The following is an 18,303-nucleotide window of genomic DNA, read 5'->3' on the forward strand; positions in this document are numbered from 1 at the left end:
GACAGGCTGGCACAATGTCAGGTATTCTCTGAGGCACTGCTTGAACAATTTTTTTTATTTGTCCTCTAATTTCAGATGGTATTATCCAACCTGATATGCTGAGTAAGAGAAACTTACTGGTGTGCTGTAGCACACAATTCCTCTCTTCCTCAGAGTCCTGTCAGCAGTTGCTTGGCAGCACTCCTGTGCAAATGAGCTTCTGTTCAGTGCTACCTGCTGTTTCCCAGAGCAGCAGCAATTATTAAGTGCTGCTGTTTGGATGAAGGAGTCGTCAAGTGGCAACTCCTTGTGCCCAAATAATTACTAGTGATGTGATCAAAATTATAATATTTTGCAATTCTGTAGCACTTTTTATCAAGGAGCTAAAATATTTTGCAGGCAGTACTTTACAGTGCCTCAGAGTGTTTTTGTGAGGCAGGTGAGCCTGTTTATAATTTTCCTAAGTAGGTAATACTGAGTCCTGCCAAGGTTGAATAGATTATTCACTGGTTTACACTGAGTTATTGTCTCTGCCCAAAATGAGTCAGAAGATTTGCCTCATCTTCTTCAAGGTCTCTGAATTCTGAGTTCCAGAATGTGTTTTTTTCCTTATCTGGCAGAGCCTTTTCATGGTGTGCAGATGTTCTTTTTTTCTCTTCAAAGTGGTTAGTGTGGGAAGAGAAGGATTGTAGCAATAGTTGCTTTATATCCAGACCAACCTTAATGTTGCCACTTTAGTTTTAAGTGAAATCATGCTTATTTAAAAAAAAATATTAGTAAATCAAAAAATAATATGCCACTTTATTATAAGTAATTTTTGTAAAACCAGCTCTCCACATATGTCATAAAAGATATTTCTTTAAGCTTCCAGTAGACAGATACATTACTACCCTAGGGAAATTAAAACAAGCAAAATCTTTGTTTTCATTTCACTGAGGTTGCATCATACTCTTCCTGAGAATGACAGGGTTCATAATTTTTTCCAGTGACAAATATGATTACTAAGTTCCTGTTCTTCCAGCAATGTACTGCAGTCTAACTCCCATGAAGTGTAATGGGAAGTGTAAGCTGCTATTTATCATGAAGGCAAATGATTTGGTTGTGCTCTTGTAAAAGATTTTTGAGTTCAAAATAAGTCCTGTGACAACCTCACTTCAAGAAAGCTTCACAGTTCATGCCCTTGCAAGTCTCAGGTGTGATATTCCAAGCACCTATGCTTGGTAGAGCAGCTCCTCTTGAGGTGATGGAATCTGACTGTGCTGAGCCCTGCTGAAGAAATGTTTGCTTAAAACATGGGGGAAATTACCTTGTCTTTCTAGTGCAGGAGCACAGCTTCCAAAGCCCTTTTTTTGGCTGTGAAAACTTGAAAAGAGTTAGTCATCAAACTTCAAAAAACTTTTTCTAATTTAATGCACCATGGACAGAGATATTAAAGGGCCATTTTTGTGAGTAGGCTTGGACAGCTCCCTCATTAAACCAATGGCATCTGTTTCTTCTTCAGTCCTGAGCTTAGACAGGTCTTACTCTAGCTTCTTACCAAATTTCTCATCCTGATAGATAAAAGCTGACTAAGAAGGAGATATAAGCAATATTATCCTTCTCCTGACAGTCCCTTTAAGAGGGAGCATGGTCTGAGCCCTGGTCAGTTGGCTCTACACACACAGGGTTAAAAGTGCAGCCTGCCCTGTCAGCAGCCAGCAGACACAAGGAAGCTTTTGTGGTTTACACTCGAGTTCAAAGTAAGCCTTCCCAGATTCTTTCCAAGTTAAACAAAATCCAGGGAAGAGTTCAAGATTCTGGTTTTTTGCTCTTCACTGATCAGTGGAGAAGATCACAGCCTGTTGCTGCTTGTGGCAGAAGGCAAACTCAGAAGTTTGAAAAATTGCTCTCTCTGGTAGTTTTCTTTTCTCTGAGAACTTATTTGAAGTTCTTCTTCAGTCTATACTAGGCAAACATTGAGAGATAATTTATTGGCAAAGTCTCATTTTAGAGATTTAAATGATAGCCTAGGTTAAGCAGCTGTCTGTGGTTCCTACCCATTAACATTCTACATGGGCCTTCAGTTTCCTTTATTATTAAACACTTACTTTTGTATGCAAAATGTGAAATGCAACTACTCACATGTTTGTCCAAATCAGTGGCAGAATTAAAGTTCAAATGTACAGCTTGTATGAGTGGGGTGCAAGAAGAACCTTTTCCATCATTTCACCCTAAATTCTTCCATTTTGAGCAAGTTAGAGATGATGGCTTTGCAAACTGCTCCACAGAGATGATCCTTGCACTGAGCAATTTTTAGATTTCCTCTCCCCTGGTATTTGCACTTATGTCTTGTGTTCCTACAAGTTTATTCCTCTTAATTAATGCTTCCTCCTGATTCCTTGCTGACACTCTACCCTATCACTGAAGAATGACTTTCTGTGTGTGTACAATACCAGCACCTTGGCTCACTGCTCAATGAGTGATTATCCATGCAGATCATATATGAGTAGACATTTTAATAATATACTAACTTTTAAGTAAATAAGGAATTAATACACACTGGAAACTGCTTAAAAACTTTCATTTTCTGTTTAAATTACAAAACTCCAGTAATATTATTGTATTTGAATGAAAGACTTTACAAGATTTTTAAGAATTTTGGAGGTGTAAGGGACCTTGCTTTTATAAATCTCTACCAGTGACATTAAAGCTTCTTCCATTTAATAGGGATGGGCAGGAATCTGGGCAGCAAACAGCAAAGAGGAAATTCATAAATGTGGAGTGAAAACCAGTCACTCCTTTTTTTCTTCCAAGATCAAAGTGGTAATCAAGAAACTGAATAACTGTCTGGTTTCTTGTCTTAGGACTACTTGCCTGTAAGCTCATGGTGATGCACCAGATTCTAAGTAATTCTGTCATTTTTCCTTTACATTTTGGAAGGACCATAGCCTATCAAAATCTGTAGCTGTGATTTCAATTTCTCAACTTCCCAGATTACACTTTTTCAACAGGAGATCACTGTTAGTGAGTGGTCACAGCTGAATAGTTTTTGAGTTTTAATTTTTTGTCTACTGTGAACACTACAGACACAAAATTTAGGCTGGATTAGTTAGTGTATTGTCATGAGATAACACAGCACGCTCTTCTGGCCTCGTCTGTCCTGTCTCTGCTCCTGCTGAACTCAGCTGCAGATCTAATGCCCTGAGCTGCTGCACTTTCTTTACCCCAGAGAAATGCTACAACTTCATCATTACTAGCCATGAAATTTGTGCTTCATCCACACTAAAACAATAACAGCAAATTAACAGTCATTTGATGTAAGAATAAATGCCATGTTTGCTTCCAGTTGCTTAACAGTGCTGTAAACTAAAAGGATTTTACAAGTCCCAAAAAAGTAGAGCTTTACTTTTTTGTTTGCCAAGCAGCACTATAATGCCATAGAGTGTGCTTCAGGGAAATAAGCCAAGAGGAAATGAGTGGCACCTAATAAGCATTTGACAAAAAGTGGAAAAATGAATATGGAACAATCCTCTGTGTATCTTGAAATCTGGTGAAGTGACTATGGCATTATAGATCCATGACTTGATAATCCAACTTTGTTTGCATAAAAATGCTGTGGCATGTTACCTGTGGGAAAAGTTTGCAATTGAGAGCCGAATTTCAACATCTTTTTGTCACTGATATACGCAGGATTATTTGACTTAACCTTGACATTTATATTTTGGTCTAGTCCTGCTTTGAGATGATTTAAACACTACTGAATTATTCATTACTGGTTTCAGGGGCAGGCTATGAGCCATAGCATTAAACTTTTAAAATACTTGATCAGTAGATTATTCAGTTGAGGATATGCAAAACACCTTGCAAGATTCTGGATGTACTTATCCTTTGATTTGCTGTTTTAAAGCATCATTGAAAGAGAAATTTTCATTTCAAAGTAGGGCATCTTAATCTGATATTTATCAGATGGTAATTTTTGATGAGGTATTTGGAGCCTGAGCCAATATACTATGCTGAAAAATAATGGGTTTTATAAAAAACATATATTTAAAACTGTTGGATTAACAAGTCATTCTGAACAAGCTTTTATGCTTGAAATACTCTACTTTGCTTTCCATTTTTCTTTTATCTGCTTTCTTTGCTCTTCCCCTTGGAGGCAGTGAAAGTGGTCGGAGCACTCCAAGCTTATCCATGTACTCTGACAGCAAATCTTCACCTTCTGTCTATCAGCAAGCTCCTAGGCATTTCCATATTCCAGGTAGGCATTAACTGCTTAGCTTTTGATCTTCTGGCACCTGTTTATTCTCTTCTGAATGTAATTTTTTTTTTTGCATTGATTTGTGAATTTTAAAGTACAGAAAGAAAAATGTATAGTAAGTGAATACCTATTGTTAATATCAAAAATAAAAGAGAGCTGTGTGCTCGTGTACATATATTTTTTAAAAATTGCTTTACAGGAGGCACAGAGTGACAAATTATACTAAGATTAAAAAATTGCAGCAGTGCTGGGTTAATGGCTGGAATTCATGATATTAGAGGTCTTTTCTGGCCTTAATGCTTTAAGATTCTGTGGTTTATATTGCCATAACTGCATAAGTGCATTGAATTTGTGTGCAGGAGAAAAGACTGAAGAAGTTTTTGTTGGGTTTTTTTTTCTATGTCAATTTGAATTTAAGTAACAGTAACATAAACTTTAAAAGAAGCTGGAAGACTTCAGAACTGCAGGAGGCTCACTGTGACTGTCTTTGCAAATGTACTCTACTGTTTTCAAGTTCAGTCAACAAGCACGTTAAACTTATATCCACACAATTTAGCTTTTTGACTGCTGAACACATCTCCCTCCTCATTGTAATAGTTTATTCATGTTTAGCTTCTGTGGTTAATGTTTCTGTAAACAGACCACAATTAGGAATTGTATCTGCCTGGGTCCACAGCACTGGGTAAATCTGATGTCTGTACAATGTGATATGGGAACCCTAAACTGTGGCTCTGAGGGCTTCCAGAAAATTCCTGGAAGGCCAAGTTAGCCATGCAATTCAAAATAAAGACAAATTATAGGATTTACTATAAGAATAGTTTGTATTTCCAGTATAAACATTTATATCTGAATGTGTACACTTTATTTGTGATTAATGGAGAAAATCCTTTCCCACGTGTGGCAGTTATGGCAGTCTGTTGTACTTCTGTATGAATTTTAAATAGTGGCAAGTGCAGCTAGTTTCTTTTTGCTGCCTATGAACTATATATTGGTAGGGCAGATGAAACCACCTATATATCCTATATATCACCAAATATATATCCTTTCCTATATATCACCAAATGGATGCCATTCAACTTGTCTTAAAGCATTTTCAGGGACTTAGGGGGGATTATGTTGCATAGGTAGGTATAAATGCTTACAGCATGTGATGGATAAAGTTCCATTCCTTTTTAATAACCAGTAAATGGCAAATCCCTGAATGAATGTGTAGTCTTTGCTGAAGATGTTGTGTTGTTACTGTTGCTGAGAGGAGACAAGAGCAGCATGGTCTGAACTGCTTGCTTTCTCTTTCATTCTTTCCTTTCTCTTTCCTCTTCCTCAGACACTGGCGCAAAAGATAACATCTATAGGAAACCTCCAATCTACAAACAGCATGGTACAGTCTGCTTTTCTCTGTTGCAGTTTTATCTACGTGTCTTTGCAAAAAAAATGTGTATTGACTCCCAGATTTGTTTGCTGCAGTCTTTGCATTTCATTAAGTCGCTATAATCTCAAATAGAAAAAGAGAAAAAAATAATTAAAATTAAACAGTGTTTTGTATAGCATTCAGTTCAAGGATACAGTAAGTTCTCCAAAACTGGTATGATGATATTTTGATTTGTTTTGATAATTCAAACTGGTAGTAAGTGCCAAACTGCCCTGCTACACCCTCACTGATATGCCACACCCCTGTTTGCCTTCTCCTGCTCCTCAATATAAATCATTAGAGGTGACTTCTCAAGCTGAGCACAAAAATAAAACCAAACCAAAAATAGGACAGACAACAAAAAAGGTGGAATATTGTAATGGTGTTTGAGAAGATCATAAACAAATGCAAAGTAAGAATCATCTAAGAATTATCTAGTGTAAATCAGCATTGCTCCACTGATTTACAGAAGCTCATATAGGACTCTGGTATCCTCTACCCTGGCTGAGCCATTTAATTTTAGAGATAATTTTGGTTTGCAAAGAGGAGTCTAAGCAACAGCTTTATTTCTGCAGGCTGGGCATTTTTCTATCAGTTTGCTGTCTGTTGAAGTCTGGATTATGTCAATTTTGCACTGCTGTATGCAGTTGTCCTCATAATCACTGGAGCTAGCAGAGAAACTAACAAGTCAGCAATCTCAACAGGTTAACGAGAATATATGTTTTAATCTTTTCTATATTCTAGATGCTCTGAAAGATTGTGTTGGAAATACATTTTTTTTTTCTACCAGAGAGCCAAACATAATTTACTCTAACTAAGAAATAACCCCAAAATAGTAAAATCCAGAAACCGAAACAGCAACAACAAATAGCAATAAACTTTCCTTCCAATAAAAAGAGCAAAAAGTAAAATCAAATTTTAAAAGATTTATCTTTTGCTCTGGAAGGACTCCCAGCTCAAGCATGAACACACGAGCAGCTGATGATTCAGCTCCTCAAGCTAATGGGACACTGAACTAATTCATGCTGAAAAGGAGCCAGAGAACATTCCTTTGTTGAAGAAACCAAGTTTGAACAAACAAGCACAAAAATGTTCTTTTAAACAAGAAGTGCAAGAAGCTCCTCCAAAACATTTGGCTTTAAAAGGTTTTAGTAACATCAGCACCCAACAGATTTGCTGTAGCTACAGCTTCTGTGTTTCTATTATAAACAACTAACTTCAGAATGAAAAAAAAAAGGTGGTAGAAATATGGGACAGGCAAGAGATCAGGTTCAGATCTCAGGCTGGAAAGTGAAGGGTGTAGGAGCCTGCATGGTTGTTTGTGTCTTAGAAATATTTGAACATCATTTAAAATTACTAAAAAAGTTTTGAAATCACGTTGGGATTCATGGCAGAACTGAGTGTCCCTTGCAGGTGAAGCTAATGCTCAGTACTGGTGAAATTCAGGGCACTTGGATTTATCACCAGCAATGTGTAACATGAAGCCTTCTCAGGAACTTGGGAGAGCTGACCTTCATAGCCCCCACTGATTTTGGTTGTGAATCCTCTGCATCTCTTTGAAGCCAGAGGCTCTCAAGATCCTGTGGAGCCTTTGAAATTTCTGAATTGAACCTTGAATTAAGCTTTTTTTTTTCCCCCTTTGAAAATATAAGTGTCTTGAAACAAAAGTAAAATTTCCAAAAATGTATAAGTTTCTCCCTATGGATTTCTGATTTAGTGAGAGCAAGATCCATACACATAACCTGCAATAACTTGTCGACTGGCAATTTAGGGTGTGCTCCCAAAATATCTACAAACCAGGTTTTAGGTCCTTCTTGCAATGTAGGGACTTCATTCCTCATCTGTCATGTTTCAATATTTCTTCCTATTTATTCCTCAGAGAAACAGCTTTCCATCTTGGAAAAATGCCCTTGTCAGGATGCTATCAGATAACTGTGAAAACCTTGTGGTTTTTCATAATGCTGTTTATATTTTCTGACCCAGTTCTTTGGCTGGTGTATTAGTTGGAAAACAAACCAGTGGGAGATCGCAAATCAGGATTATAATTTAACATGAAAATTAAAGGTAAAAGTGCAATAATACAACAAAAACACTGACAGAGTCAGATACAACCTGACACCCTGTTAGTCAGGGTGGTGGTAGGAGTCCAAACAAGTTCAGTTGGAGCAATGATCCTGTGGAAGATCTGGTCTCCAGCTGAAGGTCCAGGGGTAGCTCTTATCCTCCAGCAATCCAGTAGACAGAGCTGGCTTGGGCAGTTCCCAGGCCAGGTTATATCCAGGTGGGAATGCTTGGCTCCTCCCTCCTGGGTGGAGCATCTCACAATAGGATGAGACAATTCCATGAGTCATGCAGTTGGTTCTTGATAGCTCATTAACAGTTATCAGGGGTGAGTCACAGCAGGAGATAACAGCTAATGCCCCACAGCTGGTGGTAATAGAATACTAAATACATCTATATTGCAACCTAGGACAGTTGGGTTTTTTTTGTTGTTGTTGGGTTTTTTTGGTTTTTTTTTTGTTGTTGTTGTTTTTTTGCTTAATTGAGTGGGGGAAAGCAGCCAAAGCCTCTACAGTTACAGATTTTCACCTCTAACCTACAGATACTTTCCTTATGGCAATTTGTCATTTTTTAAGTACCACCTCCTCGGCGAAACCAGTTAAGTTCAGGATGTGAGCTGTGTAATAGCACCAGAAATTGCAACAGAATAACACTGAAATGTTTTTGGTGGTGGCCTTTTGCCTGTGCTGTTTTGAGGCAGGGCAGCTCCTCTGCAGACATGAGGGCTGGGGAAATGGAGAGGCAGTTTTTCTCAACTTGCTGGGAGTGTTGCAGCACTTCTAACGGTGTGATTTGATCTCCTTTCCATCTCGGTCTTTAAGAATCTCATCTGAGCCATAACTTTTGTATTATCATACTCTTTCTATTATTAATAAATATGTTTTCTGTCTACATTGCATTGCATATGTAGGGCCAGTTTTCTCAGGCCATGCAAACACACCCCTTGTTACACTCACTGCTCATGGGCTTAAAGTTATGCTACATCCTTACATTGTTCCAGTTTTGCACCATTAAAACTCTCCCCTAACTACCCAGAGTGATACAAAGGCAAGAAGGGCTCAAACTTTAAAAAATTACCCGAAATTATGTGAAATTTGGCACAAAACTTTCTCTAAGATTTTCAAGTGTAACTCAGTGCCTAGAACAATACTCTGGGACATAAATGACGAGGAAAAACCCATTTGAGGGTTAGGAACTATCTAATGAAGAGCATTTAGGTTTTCAGTTTTCTTCTCAGCAAGCTGGAAAGTTACAAGAAAATAACCAAAGAGTAAAATACCAGCAATATTTTTTAAAAACCCTTTTTAAGAGGACAATATGGTCAGAAGAGGAAAGTACTCTCAGAAAAGTGGTTGGTCAAGAGTTTTGAATTTTGGAGTCTGACACAATCTCTCTTGCAGATTTTATAAACAGGTAATGCCAAGTTTGTTCATAATTTTCTTTACCATGATTGTGTACCCTCTTTAGGAACCCAGGAGATCCAGGTGTGCTGGCCACAAAATACTTTGTGGCTAGCTGTACTTTCATGGTCATGCTAACACAGAAGAAGGGGGAAATGGCTTCCTTGTGGGCAATGACCATAGAAATTTTTCCCTAAGTTATGATGTACAATTCTTTTTGGACCAGTCATTCCCCGAAAGTAGTTGATTCCTGAAAAGACAGGTTCAAAATCCAGCAGCAATGGATTTTATAAATTCACTGTATGCATGAAGAATGAGTGTTACTATAATAATTTCAAAGTGATTGTAAGTAGTTCTGTGAAGCCATAGCTCTACACATCAAATTTTCGGCCCAACTCTTTTTTTTTTTTTTATTTCCGCCCCCCCTTAAAAATATTTGGAATGCAACTACAGTCAAAACAGAAGACAAAAAATAAGGTGAATTCTGCTCATATTTTTAAAATTAACTTAATTTTACAGCAGCAAGAAGATCAGACGGGGAGGATGGAAGCTTGGATCAGGACAGTAAGAAGGTAATGGTCAGAAAGAACAAAAGGAAATAGTTTATTGATCTTTCTTGAAGCAACTGGTTTTTTACATGTTCATATGTAAAGGTATTCTTTCAAATAACTGAAATAATCATTACTCCTTTCAGGTCTTTCTAAGAAGACATAGAAAAGCTTAATCTCTCACCCAAAGGGTTTAGAATCTGCATTCTACAGTAAAGTGAAGTAGGGATATTGAGATTAAGAGCAATAAACTCATGGATTTTCACTTGGTCTCAATATCTACACTGGTGATACAGCTAATCCTGCAGACTTTTTCTTAGGGTGCATTTTAACCTAGAAGAAAAATGTCAAGAGCAGATTAATTATAAGAAAATGAAATAATGAATCTTCTAAAGTGGGGTGCAGTGGGCAGCTTAATGAATAAAGAAACTATGCTCAACACAGCTAAAAACTGAAAGTTTCTTGTAGCTGTGATGTCTAAGTGATCTTATAGTCAACTTTTATAATTGGATAAAAGATGGTACAAGTTGCACCGAGCATAAGCAGACAAGCAGCTCACAAGGCATCTGAGGCAGCTGAGGTAGGACAACTGCCTTCAGGTGTTAAATCCTGTATCTTATAACAGCCTTTTCCTCTCTGCAGCTAAAGACCAGCTGGCTGATTCTGAAAGGGGATGTGGACACCAGGACTAACTCGCCGGACTCGGAGACGCGGTCGCTGTCCCTCACTGCCGGCAGCGACAGGGCGCAGGAGGGAACGACTGCCGGCTACTCCCGTGAGTGCTGATGGACCCTGGCCCTGCTGGCCAGCACTGGGGCAGGGCAAGGTGGCCCTGCTGCAGCCCCAGCCACACTGCTCTCCTTTGTGTTTCATCTCTGCTGTAATTACACCTGTTTGTCAGTTTGTTCTGCCATGGCTTGTAAGCGCTCAGTGCGTCCAGACTTTGATGGTGAAACTATTTGTAGTTTTGTATCAACAAAAGAAGCAGCACTGCCTCTGTGGATGAGCTGTTGTCTCTTTGGAGGGCAGAGGTTCCTTACCACAAAAACCTGCCCCTCATAAAAGTGCCCATTTATTATATGATATCTATTTTCAGTAGGCAGGGTTTTTTATTTGTGCTAATTACTTCTTGACAAAACTATGTATTTTGGATATTGCTGGAACCATTTCTTCTCTATCATTATAATCATAAAGAATACATTGCTCCAGAGATTAACTTAGGCATTTGTTATCACTCACAGTTATGAGGGCACAGAAATATTCCAGGTGGGGAGAAAAGGAGTAATTTTGTGACTGAATACTGATCTGGAGACCATATGCCTGTGCTAGCTATCAGTAGCAAAAGCATTTTGTACACGTTTCCTACTCTGGATTTCAGCAAGTGAGAAGCATCAGAATTGGGTCTGAATTTCACTTTTAGGTTACATAAATGACAAAAAATAATTTTAATGAATTTTAACAGATAACTGGCCTCCTTTCCCTGCCTCCTCCACGTTACACCATGCAGCAGTAGCAGGTCATCTGGGGTAAACAGGCTGGGGAAGCAGTTTTCCAAAAGAATGCATCCAATGCGAGGCATGTCTGGCAGCAGGGCTAGGATGTCAGTCTTGTGGGCATTTTGGTAATGTGATAGTTGGCTCCATCAACTTATATTAAGGAAATTATGGCTTAGCTATGCAAGGAAGAGGGAAAACAGATGCTACAAAGTCTGTCACAAGGATGTAACAAGATCAAGAAGAAAACTTATTTTAGATCATCAGTCTCACTGGTCTAGCTTGAAGGGATTTGATAACTTAATCCTCACCAGAGATCACATACATGTGCACAAGGTGTATTGCAGGATTCTCTGTTCAGGGGAGAGCAAGTCTGACCACGTCACATGCATAACATCTGTAAGTCATTGCCCAGGCATGAACACCTAACCTTTCATTGTCATACACACATTGGGTATGTCTGGAAGCTTTCTGGAGTAGATCTGATGCCCTTGTACACATGTTTTGAGAGAATAGTCCTTAAGGGCAGATTTTAAGCAGGGAGAAGAACATAGCACACCAAGAGCTGTGTTACACAGGAACAGCATATGGTGTTCATTTTTATCCTGAGAATGTTGTTATACCTGTCACTTTTCTATACCACCATTTCTTTCATATTTTTTATTATCTTGGGAATATGGAGCCATTAGAACTAGAAATGCAATAGATAATTCACATCTCTGTGTCAGGGTCAATGTCCCCTTTGTGCTAGTATAGGTTCTCCAGTTCATTTTCCATTGCTTTTTATCAACATTTATGTGTCCCTCATGAAAATTGACCCCATTACCCCATTAGCAGCTACACAGAAATGACATCCAGGAAGTTTTCTTTTCCTGACATTTACACTTTTTCTTTTCCTTTCTTTATGTTTTTATTCACTTCCCTGACTTCCGATAACTGTGAACATCCTAATTCCTTCCTTCTCTGTTCAGTGTTTCCCTATTTAGTTCTGAATACTTACAGTCTGGTGTATGCCCCATTGGCTGCAGAAGAGTAGCATCTCTATATCTTGCACTTATGATTGAGAACTCTGACTTTCAGCCCCACCTCTGTGGTATAGTCAGTGACCATCAGAGAAAATAAACTTTTTAGGCAAGTGGTTACATGCAGAGTGGGGGAAGTTAGCAGTCTGTGTATTGGTAGTGATGTTTCTAAATATACTGAGCAAAAAGCCCTGCATTCTTCTGTCCAGCATCTGAGCAAACTAGAAAAGGGTTGTTTTGTTCTAGAAGACATTTGGCCGCATTACTGCACTTAAATGCCCAGAAGAGCACATCTAACAACCAAGTCAGTGTGAGGCTTGTGCAATCAGCAGGGAGTAGGGCTTGTATCTCCTTACATCCACCTGTGAAAATGGGTAGTTTCTGTATATGTAGATGTTTGATAGTTAATCATTAGCCATAACTCATTAAGTGCTGCATATTTAGGAAAGCAGACACATAGCCAGGTGTGTGACCCTTGCTGTTCATGCACCCCTGATGTGCTGACAGGCAATTAAATACCCAGATTGAAGAGAATGCCACACTGGACAAAGCAGGAGCCACATCCCTGCAGAGGCTGGCTGGTACTCAGATAGTGTCTGATTAGAGAGAAGGACTGCTGGGGTCAGTGGCTCTCCCTGCCGTGTTTTGGACTGTTCTGGGCAGTTTTTTGGGCTATTTCGGCTCAGATTCTCCGCTGGGTTCTCCCCGGCAGCCACACGGTGTCGCCGGTGCCGCGGGTGCTGCTGAGCCCGAGAGCTGCAAGCGCTCCTCGCCGGGCTGGCTCTGCCCCGAGCGCCTCTGTGCCTTGCAGCGTTGTGCCTTGGTGACTGAGGATTATTTAGCGACAGCACAAAGATCCCTCACCCATCTCCTCTGCAGCCAAAAGGCAGACAGATTGGGCTCCGCACTGATGTCCAACACAGCAGCTGTTTCCAGGCAGGAGCAAAAGTCACATCACAACTTTGTTACAGATACAGACATTCTGTCACACAGGTATTAAACTCTTTGCTCTCTGCTGGCACTATCATTCACATGACAGGAAATTATAAGGTTTTTGTTTCATTTTTTTCCCTCAAATATAAAAACGGTAGTTGCCCTTCCCCAATGTAAGAGGCTTGCAATTCAATCTGAGCATGTTGCTCTCTGCTTGAGTACATTAAGTGCTTTGAATTTTTTTCTAGCTGTGATTCACTGGCCAGCCCTTGCTCCATTAGCTTTTCATCCTTGCTCAGTACTCCACTTTCTGTTCCATGGATGAAATACTTCTTCAGTGCTTGAGCCCTGCCTGGGTTATCTTTCACCTCTGCTGAGTGCTGAGTACTGGCATAGTGCAACTCCCAGTGATCCCATTTCTTCTTTCCTTGTTCTCTTTTTATTTGGATAGCTGGAGAAACTTTTGCTATTTGTTTTAATATCATTTTCAGTGTTTAACTCAGCTTGACTTCTGGCAGTTTTCACTTTATCTCAGCACATTGTGAGCTCTCTGCTGATCCATCTTTTGTTTTTTCTTTCTGTATGCTTATTCCTAATAATCTCCTTAGGTTATTTATTAATCCAGCGGGGTCTGGATTCCCTTCCTGCATTCCTCTTTGGACACAGACTGCTAACAATTTTGACAGAAAGAAGTGTTGTACATTCAGTTCTTTGAGCTATCTGACTTCTGTAACACTGCATCCATTTTACATAATTTCCTGTACTGGGATCAGGAATGTTTATCCCACATGTATTTATTCTTCTACAGTTTAGCTTCTAAACTTTCTTATTAGAGTCTTAATACTAAAAGTAAGGCGTTTCAGTTGTCTCATAATGACCACACACAGTTTCATCACTGTGTTACATCATTTATTGATGGTAACACCACTTTGCCAATTTTCTCCATCTTAAAACTTTCTTTCACTTGGGTGTATATACTCTTGCTGATTTACTTAAGCAATTGCTATCTTCATTTTTGCTTTTTTCCAAAGGAAATTTTACAGAAAGAAAACAAAGTTTTAAATTTTTTAAGTGCTAGGGCACCAACCCCTCTTATTTAAGAAACAAAACCAAAGCCCAGACCACATACAGCACGTTCAGAAGTGATGATCTAAAAGGATGATGCCTTTAATCCTAATTTCAAGTCAGCATTTAACACCAAGTTGGAGGGCAGAGCTTTCACAAGCTCTCAAATCAGAAGCTTTGCATCACATAGGTGCATGAGGCTTTCATTACATGAGCCCCACAACTCCCTCTATGTCTTGTCCCATGAGGTGAGTGCATCCTGGCATGCTGCTATTTCTAGACATTGTTACACCTGTTCATGGGCATGAAATACAGAGAAAAAAAAGAGTATCACTCAGTTGCGATTCATCTCATTGGTAGAATAACCATATTGTTCTTGTAATTGCTTTTCCTGGATGTTTTGGATTCCCTGTTTTAGTAGGCTGTGAAAGATTTGCAAAAGATATAGCTATATGTTATGTCTCTTACAGGATTTCCATATTCTAAGTCTGCTTCTCTGCCTGGCTATGGAAAGAATGGCTTACATCAGGTGGGTGCACATTTAAATACATCCTTCAGGAAATAATGTGTCATAAATAGACAACTCAGTAACTAGCTGAAAATCTACACAGCTGAAGTAATAACACTTCAAAGGTGTTTTGGCTGCCAGCCCTGTCTGACAGATTCATATCCTGTGTGAGTTACAAATGTTTCTCTGCAAGAGTGAGACTGACTGAGGCTTCTCCTTTTAATTGTGTGCATCATGAGCATTGGCAATGTTGATTCTCCTCCCAAAACAAAGGTCTAAAATATACAGGCTGCACTTATTAATAGATCAGAGGATAGCTTGAATTAATGATAGAGACAGGCCTATAATTAGGCAAGTAATGATCTTAGAGCAAGGGTGGAACAGCTCCCATCCACTGCATTCCTTGAACCATCTGTTCTGGTTTTCTCTAGTGTGCATGTGTGTCTGTGTGTGGTGTGTGTATTCACACAGTCACTGTACTTTTAAGGCAGGGAGGGAACAATGCAGGTGGAATGACAAGCAGCAATCTAGAAAGAAAAATGCTTAACAAAATCATGATCAGAGCAGACTAGGAATTCTTTTAATAATCCTTTTTTGCAATTTTTATTAGTCTTTGTTAAAAAGGTAGCTTTGACCATGTGGCCTCTCCTTCCCTCTGGCATCTAGAATTAGGGGTTCTCAGTTCATGGCTTATATTATTAGGTGAAAAACCATTATGGATTATAGTGATAAGCTGTCAATACATAAATGCTTGTGCACTTACATTTTGAAGATTGATTTGTGTCCAAATTGCATGGAGACAACCTCGTTCAAATTCCCTCCTTTCTCCAAAGGAAGATGTGAAACCTGCAAAAGCACATGAGGAGGATTAAACTTCCCCAGTGATGAGTCAAACTGAGAGTCATTGGAAGGAGCTGTGAAAAAGAAATTGTCAAGGAGCAACTAAATGGATTTTTCAGTAGCTGCTGAAATGTCCATGCCTTTGAGTTAGTATTACAGGACTAATTATTCCTGTGTTGCTTTGATATCTGGTGCTTGACTTCTTCTCTGAAGAAAGCAATGACACTGAAATTTTATCAAATAATATTTTGGAATTTGAAAGGGTACATATAAACCTAATCCCACCTATGAGTCAAGAGGCTTTTTTCTGACTTTTCAGAATAGGTGTTTTCAGCAACCTGAAGTGAGCAAGGGACGCTGAGTTTAGCCACTGCCACCAGCCACTGGTGAGGCACCAAAGCCATCCCAAGGCCAAAGCACTCAGGAAGCCTTGCAGTGTGATGGGAAAGCAGCAGATGGCAGCATCTGTCCCATAGAAAGAGTCCCAAAACTGAGTAAGAGTTGAAAAGGTTGCTCATGGTCAAATCCTTGAGGCCAAAATTCCTCTCAGAATGGATGTCCTCTGTTTGGATTGTAGGTTCATACCAGCTTTTGTGGTTTCTTATTTTTAATCAGCCATCCTAGTGCTGCATGGAAAAAAAAAAAAACCAAAAACAGAAGCAAACAACAAGAAGCCTTGCTGGTTATTGTGAGCATAGCTGTGTGCACCATTGATAGATGCCCTAACAAGCAAAAATGAGACTTGGAAAACAAGATGATATAATAGTGCTTTTCTGATTTCCTGTACTGTTTTTCATCATAGCATTTGCCAGAAAAGGAAAAAGACAAACAAAGCAATGGCATGTATACAATTCTCCCTGGTCAGTGGCAGCAGCAGTGTGAAGGAGGAAGCAGAAGGGGAAAAGTTTCAGAGCAGCAGAAGTGATTTGTGATGATGCCAGTAACACATCTGCATCACAGAAATGTGACAGGTTCAGTCTTACCTTGCTCACTTGAGCAATTAGGTCAAATTTGAATGAGACTTACTTCTCTTTCTTTCACACAAGGATCTGTATTTTGGTTCTGTGTTACCAGCTGTCTTTCTTCTTTTCTCTCAACAGTATTCAGAGTGAGGTTTTTTTTTCGTGTATTTTACATTGCTTCTTTCTTTCTTTCTTTCTCTGTCAGCCTGAAACTATGGGCCAATATGAAACGGACCAGGAGGCGAGCTGGGGGATGAAAGGTACATTGCAATAACATTTCCACTTCCCTTTGTGTTTTCTCCCTTTGAGGACATTTGTTAGCATACTGCCATAAAGGTTACTATTCTGAGATCTTCCTAGTAGCTCACATAATAATGATGAGACAGACACAGCTCATTATCATGTTTATCACAGACTATCTGATTTTTACTTAGCCCAACATAAAGGACTGGCAGAAGTCTTGCATCATAAGGTGGTGCAACCAGGCTGAGTCAACAGCAGATCCTTGATATGTGGCAACAGCCTTGTGGTGTTGGTCTCATATCAAAGACAGGAGGAAATTTAAGATAATCACTCCTTCTAGTCTAATTAGAAAAGGCCCATTGTGCTTCTTGTTTGTGTCACAGTGTGGTTAACATGTGCAGAGTTCACAAAGCAGAATTTATTTGCATTATTCTCTTGTATTGCAGTTTAAGTGGACTGTGCACTTAATATGGAACTTGGGTTGGAATTTTCAAAAGAGCTGAAAAATTTTAGGAACATGCATCAATTCATGGGGAAGAGTAGACTTTTATTCCAAGACACATTAATTGATTTTAAAAGTCTTATTCTAATGCTTCACTTCATGACTCTGTGTTGATAAAAGTCTTTGTCTCTATGTTTGAATAGGTTAAAGTACAGGTTTTGAAAAGTAGACTTAATCTCATATTTCGTTTCAGACCATAAAAAGGTCTGTGAAAACATTTTGGCTATCCTGGTCACGTTTAATCACCATTGTGATTAGATAACATTGTGGTAGTCATATCATATATAGTCATACACTGACCTAACTAGAATTCCCTTGTGCTAGTGTAGATCCAGGAGTCATTGTTGCCACACCCCCAAGCCATCTTTTCTTCCCTGTTGTTATTCCCACTGCAGTCAGCCCAAGTGCAGGATGTTGGCAACTTGTAATATCATATTATCTCAGTGGTTCTCATATATGTTCCCAAACTGACATGCCTTTAATAATCCATATATTTTAACTATTTTCAGTAAAGAACAATAAGGGCAGGACTTTTGGATGACAGACTGACTTAACTCTGCACAAAAGCCTCCTGTAGAAAGAAATACTCAATTTTGCCAGACATACTCATCGTGTAACCCAGTGGCATCGGGAGATGGATTTTCTGTAATAAGCCTTTGATTTCAAGGACTATTGCTTTGGTAATAGACAGTTTTATAGGCGTTCAGGGCATGGGGGTCAAATTCTTACTATGCATGCAGTTGTCCAACAACTACTGAGAAGAGAGAAATGTAGTAGCATAGCACATTTGTGATGTACCTAAATGTTCATTGTGGTGACACCGAAAGAGGTCTATAAATTCTAAACTGTGAACCTGTTCTTATTCTTTTGCAGAATACAAGGTAAGAAGGGCTTTTCCAACACTGGAAGAACAATCAGATTCAGCACTTCCTAGCAAGGTTACATGGGTTCCTTTCTTTTATTTTATTTTGTTAATTTTTTGTCCCAGTGAAATATTTGTCAAATCAGGATGCAAGTATGTACCTTTTTTTTTTAGTAAGTTCCCCACACCACCATTTCCATACCTCAGAATTGGATTCAGCTGGAGTTCATATGCTCTTGT

General features: G+C 39.1%; 1 protein-coding gene across 9 annotated transcripts in view; it reads left to right on the forward strand.

The window, feature by feature from the left end:
• Positions 1-18,303, forward strand: part of ABLIM2 (actin binding LIM protein family member 2) — a 127,262-nt gene that overhangs the window by 95,333 nt on the left and 13,626 nt on the right. For 7 of the 9 annotated variants that reach the window (XM_085059736.1, XM_085059739.1, XM_085059738.1 and 4 more), the window contains 7 exons: positions 4,115-4,216; positions 5,541-5,594; positions 9,605-9,657; positions 10,276-10,408; positions 14,617-14,675; positions 16,662-16,716; positions 18,075-18,139. In XM_085059736.1, coding sequence (XP_084915862.1) covers positions 4,115-4,216; positions 5,541-5,594; positions 9,605-9,657; positions 10,276-10,408; positions 14,617-14,675; positions 16,662-16,716; positions 18,075-18,139 — 521 coding nt within the window. The remainder of the gene's footprint in view (positions 1-4,114; positions 4,217-5,540; positions 5,595-9,604; positions 9,658-10,275; positions 10,409-14,616; positions 14,676-16,661; positions 16,717-18,074; positions 18,140-18,303) is intronic. The other 2 variants (XM_085059742.1, XM_085059744.1) reach the window with 1 other exon arrangement.

Source organism: Lichenostomus cassidix, chromosome 4, assembly GCF_008360975.1.
Source record: "Lichenostomus cassidix isolate B80296 chromosome 4, HeHo_3.0, whole genome shotgun sequence".
NCBI lineage: Eukaryota > Metazoa > Chordata > Aves > Passeriformes > Meliphagidae > Lichenostomus > Lichenostomus cassidix.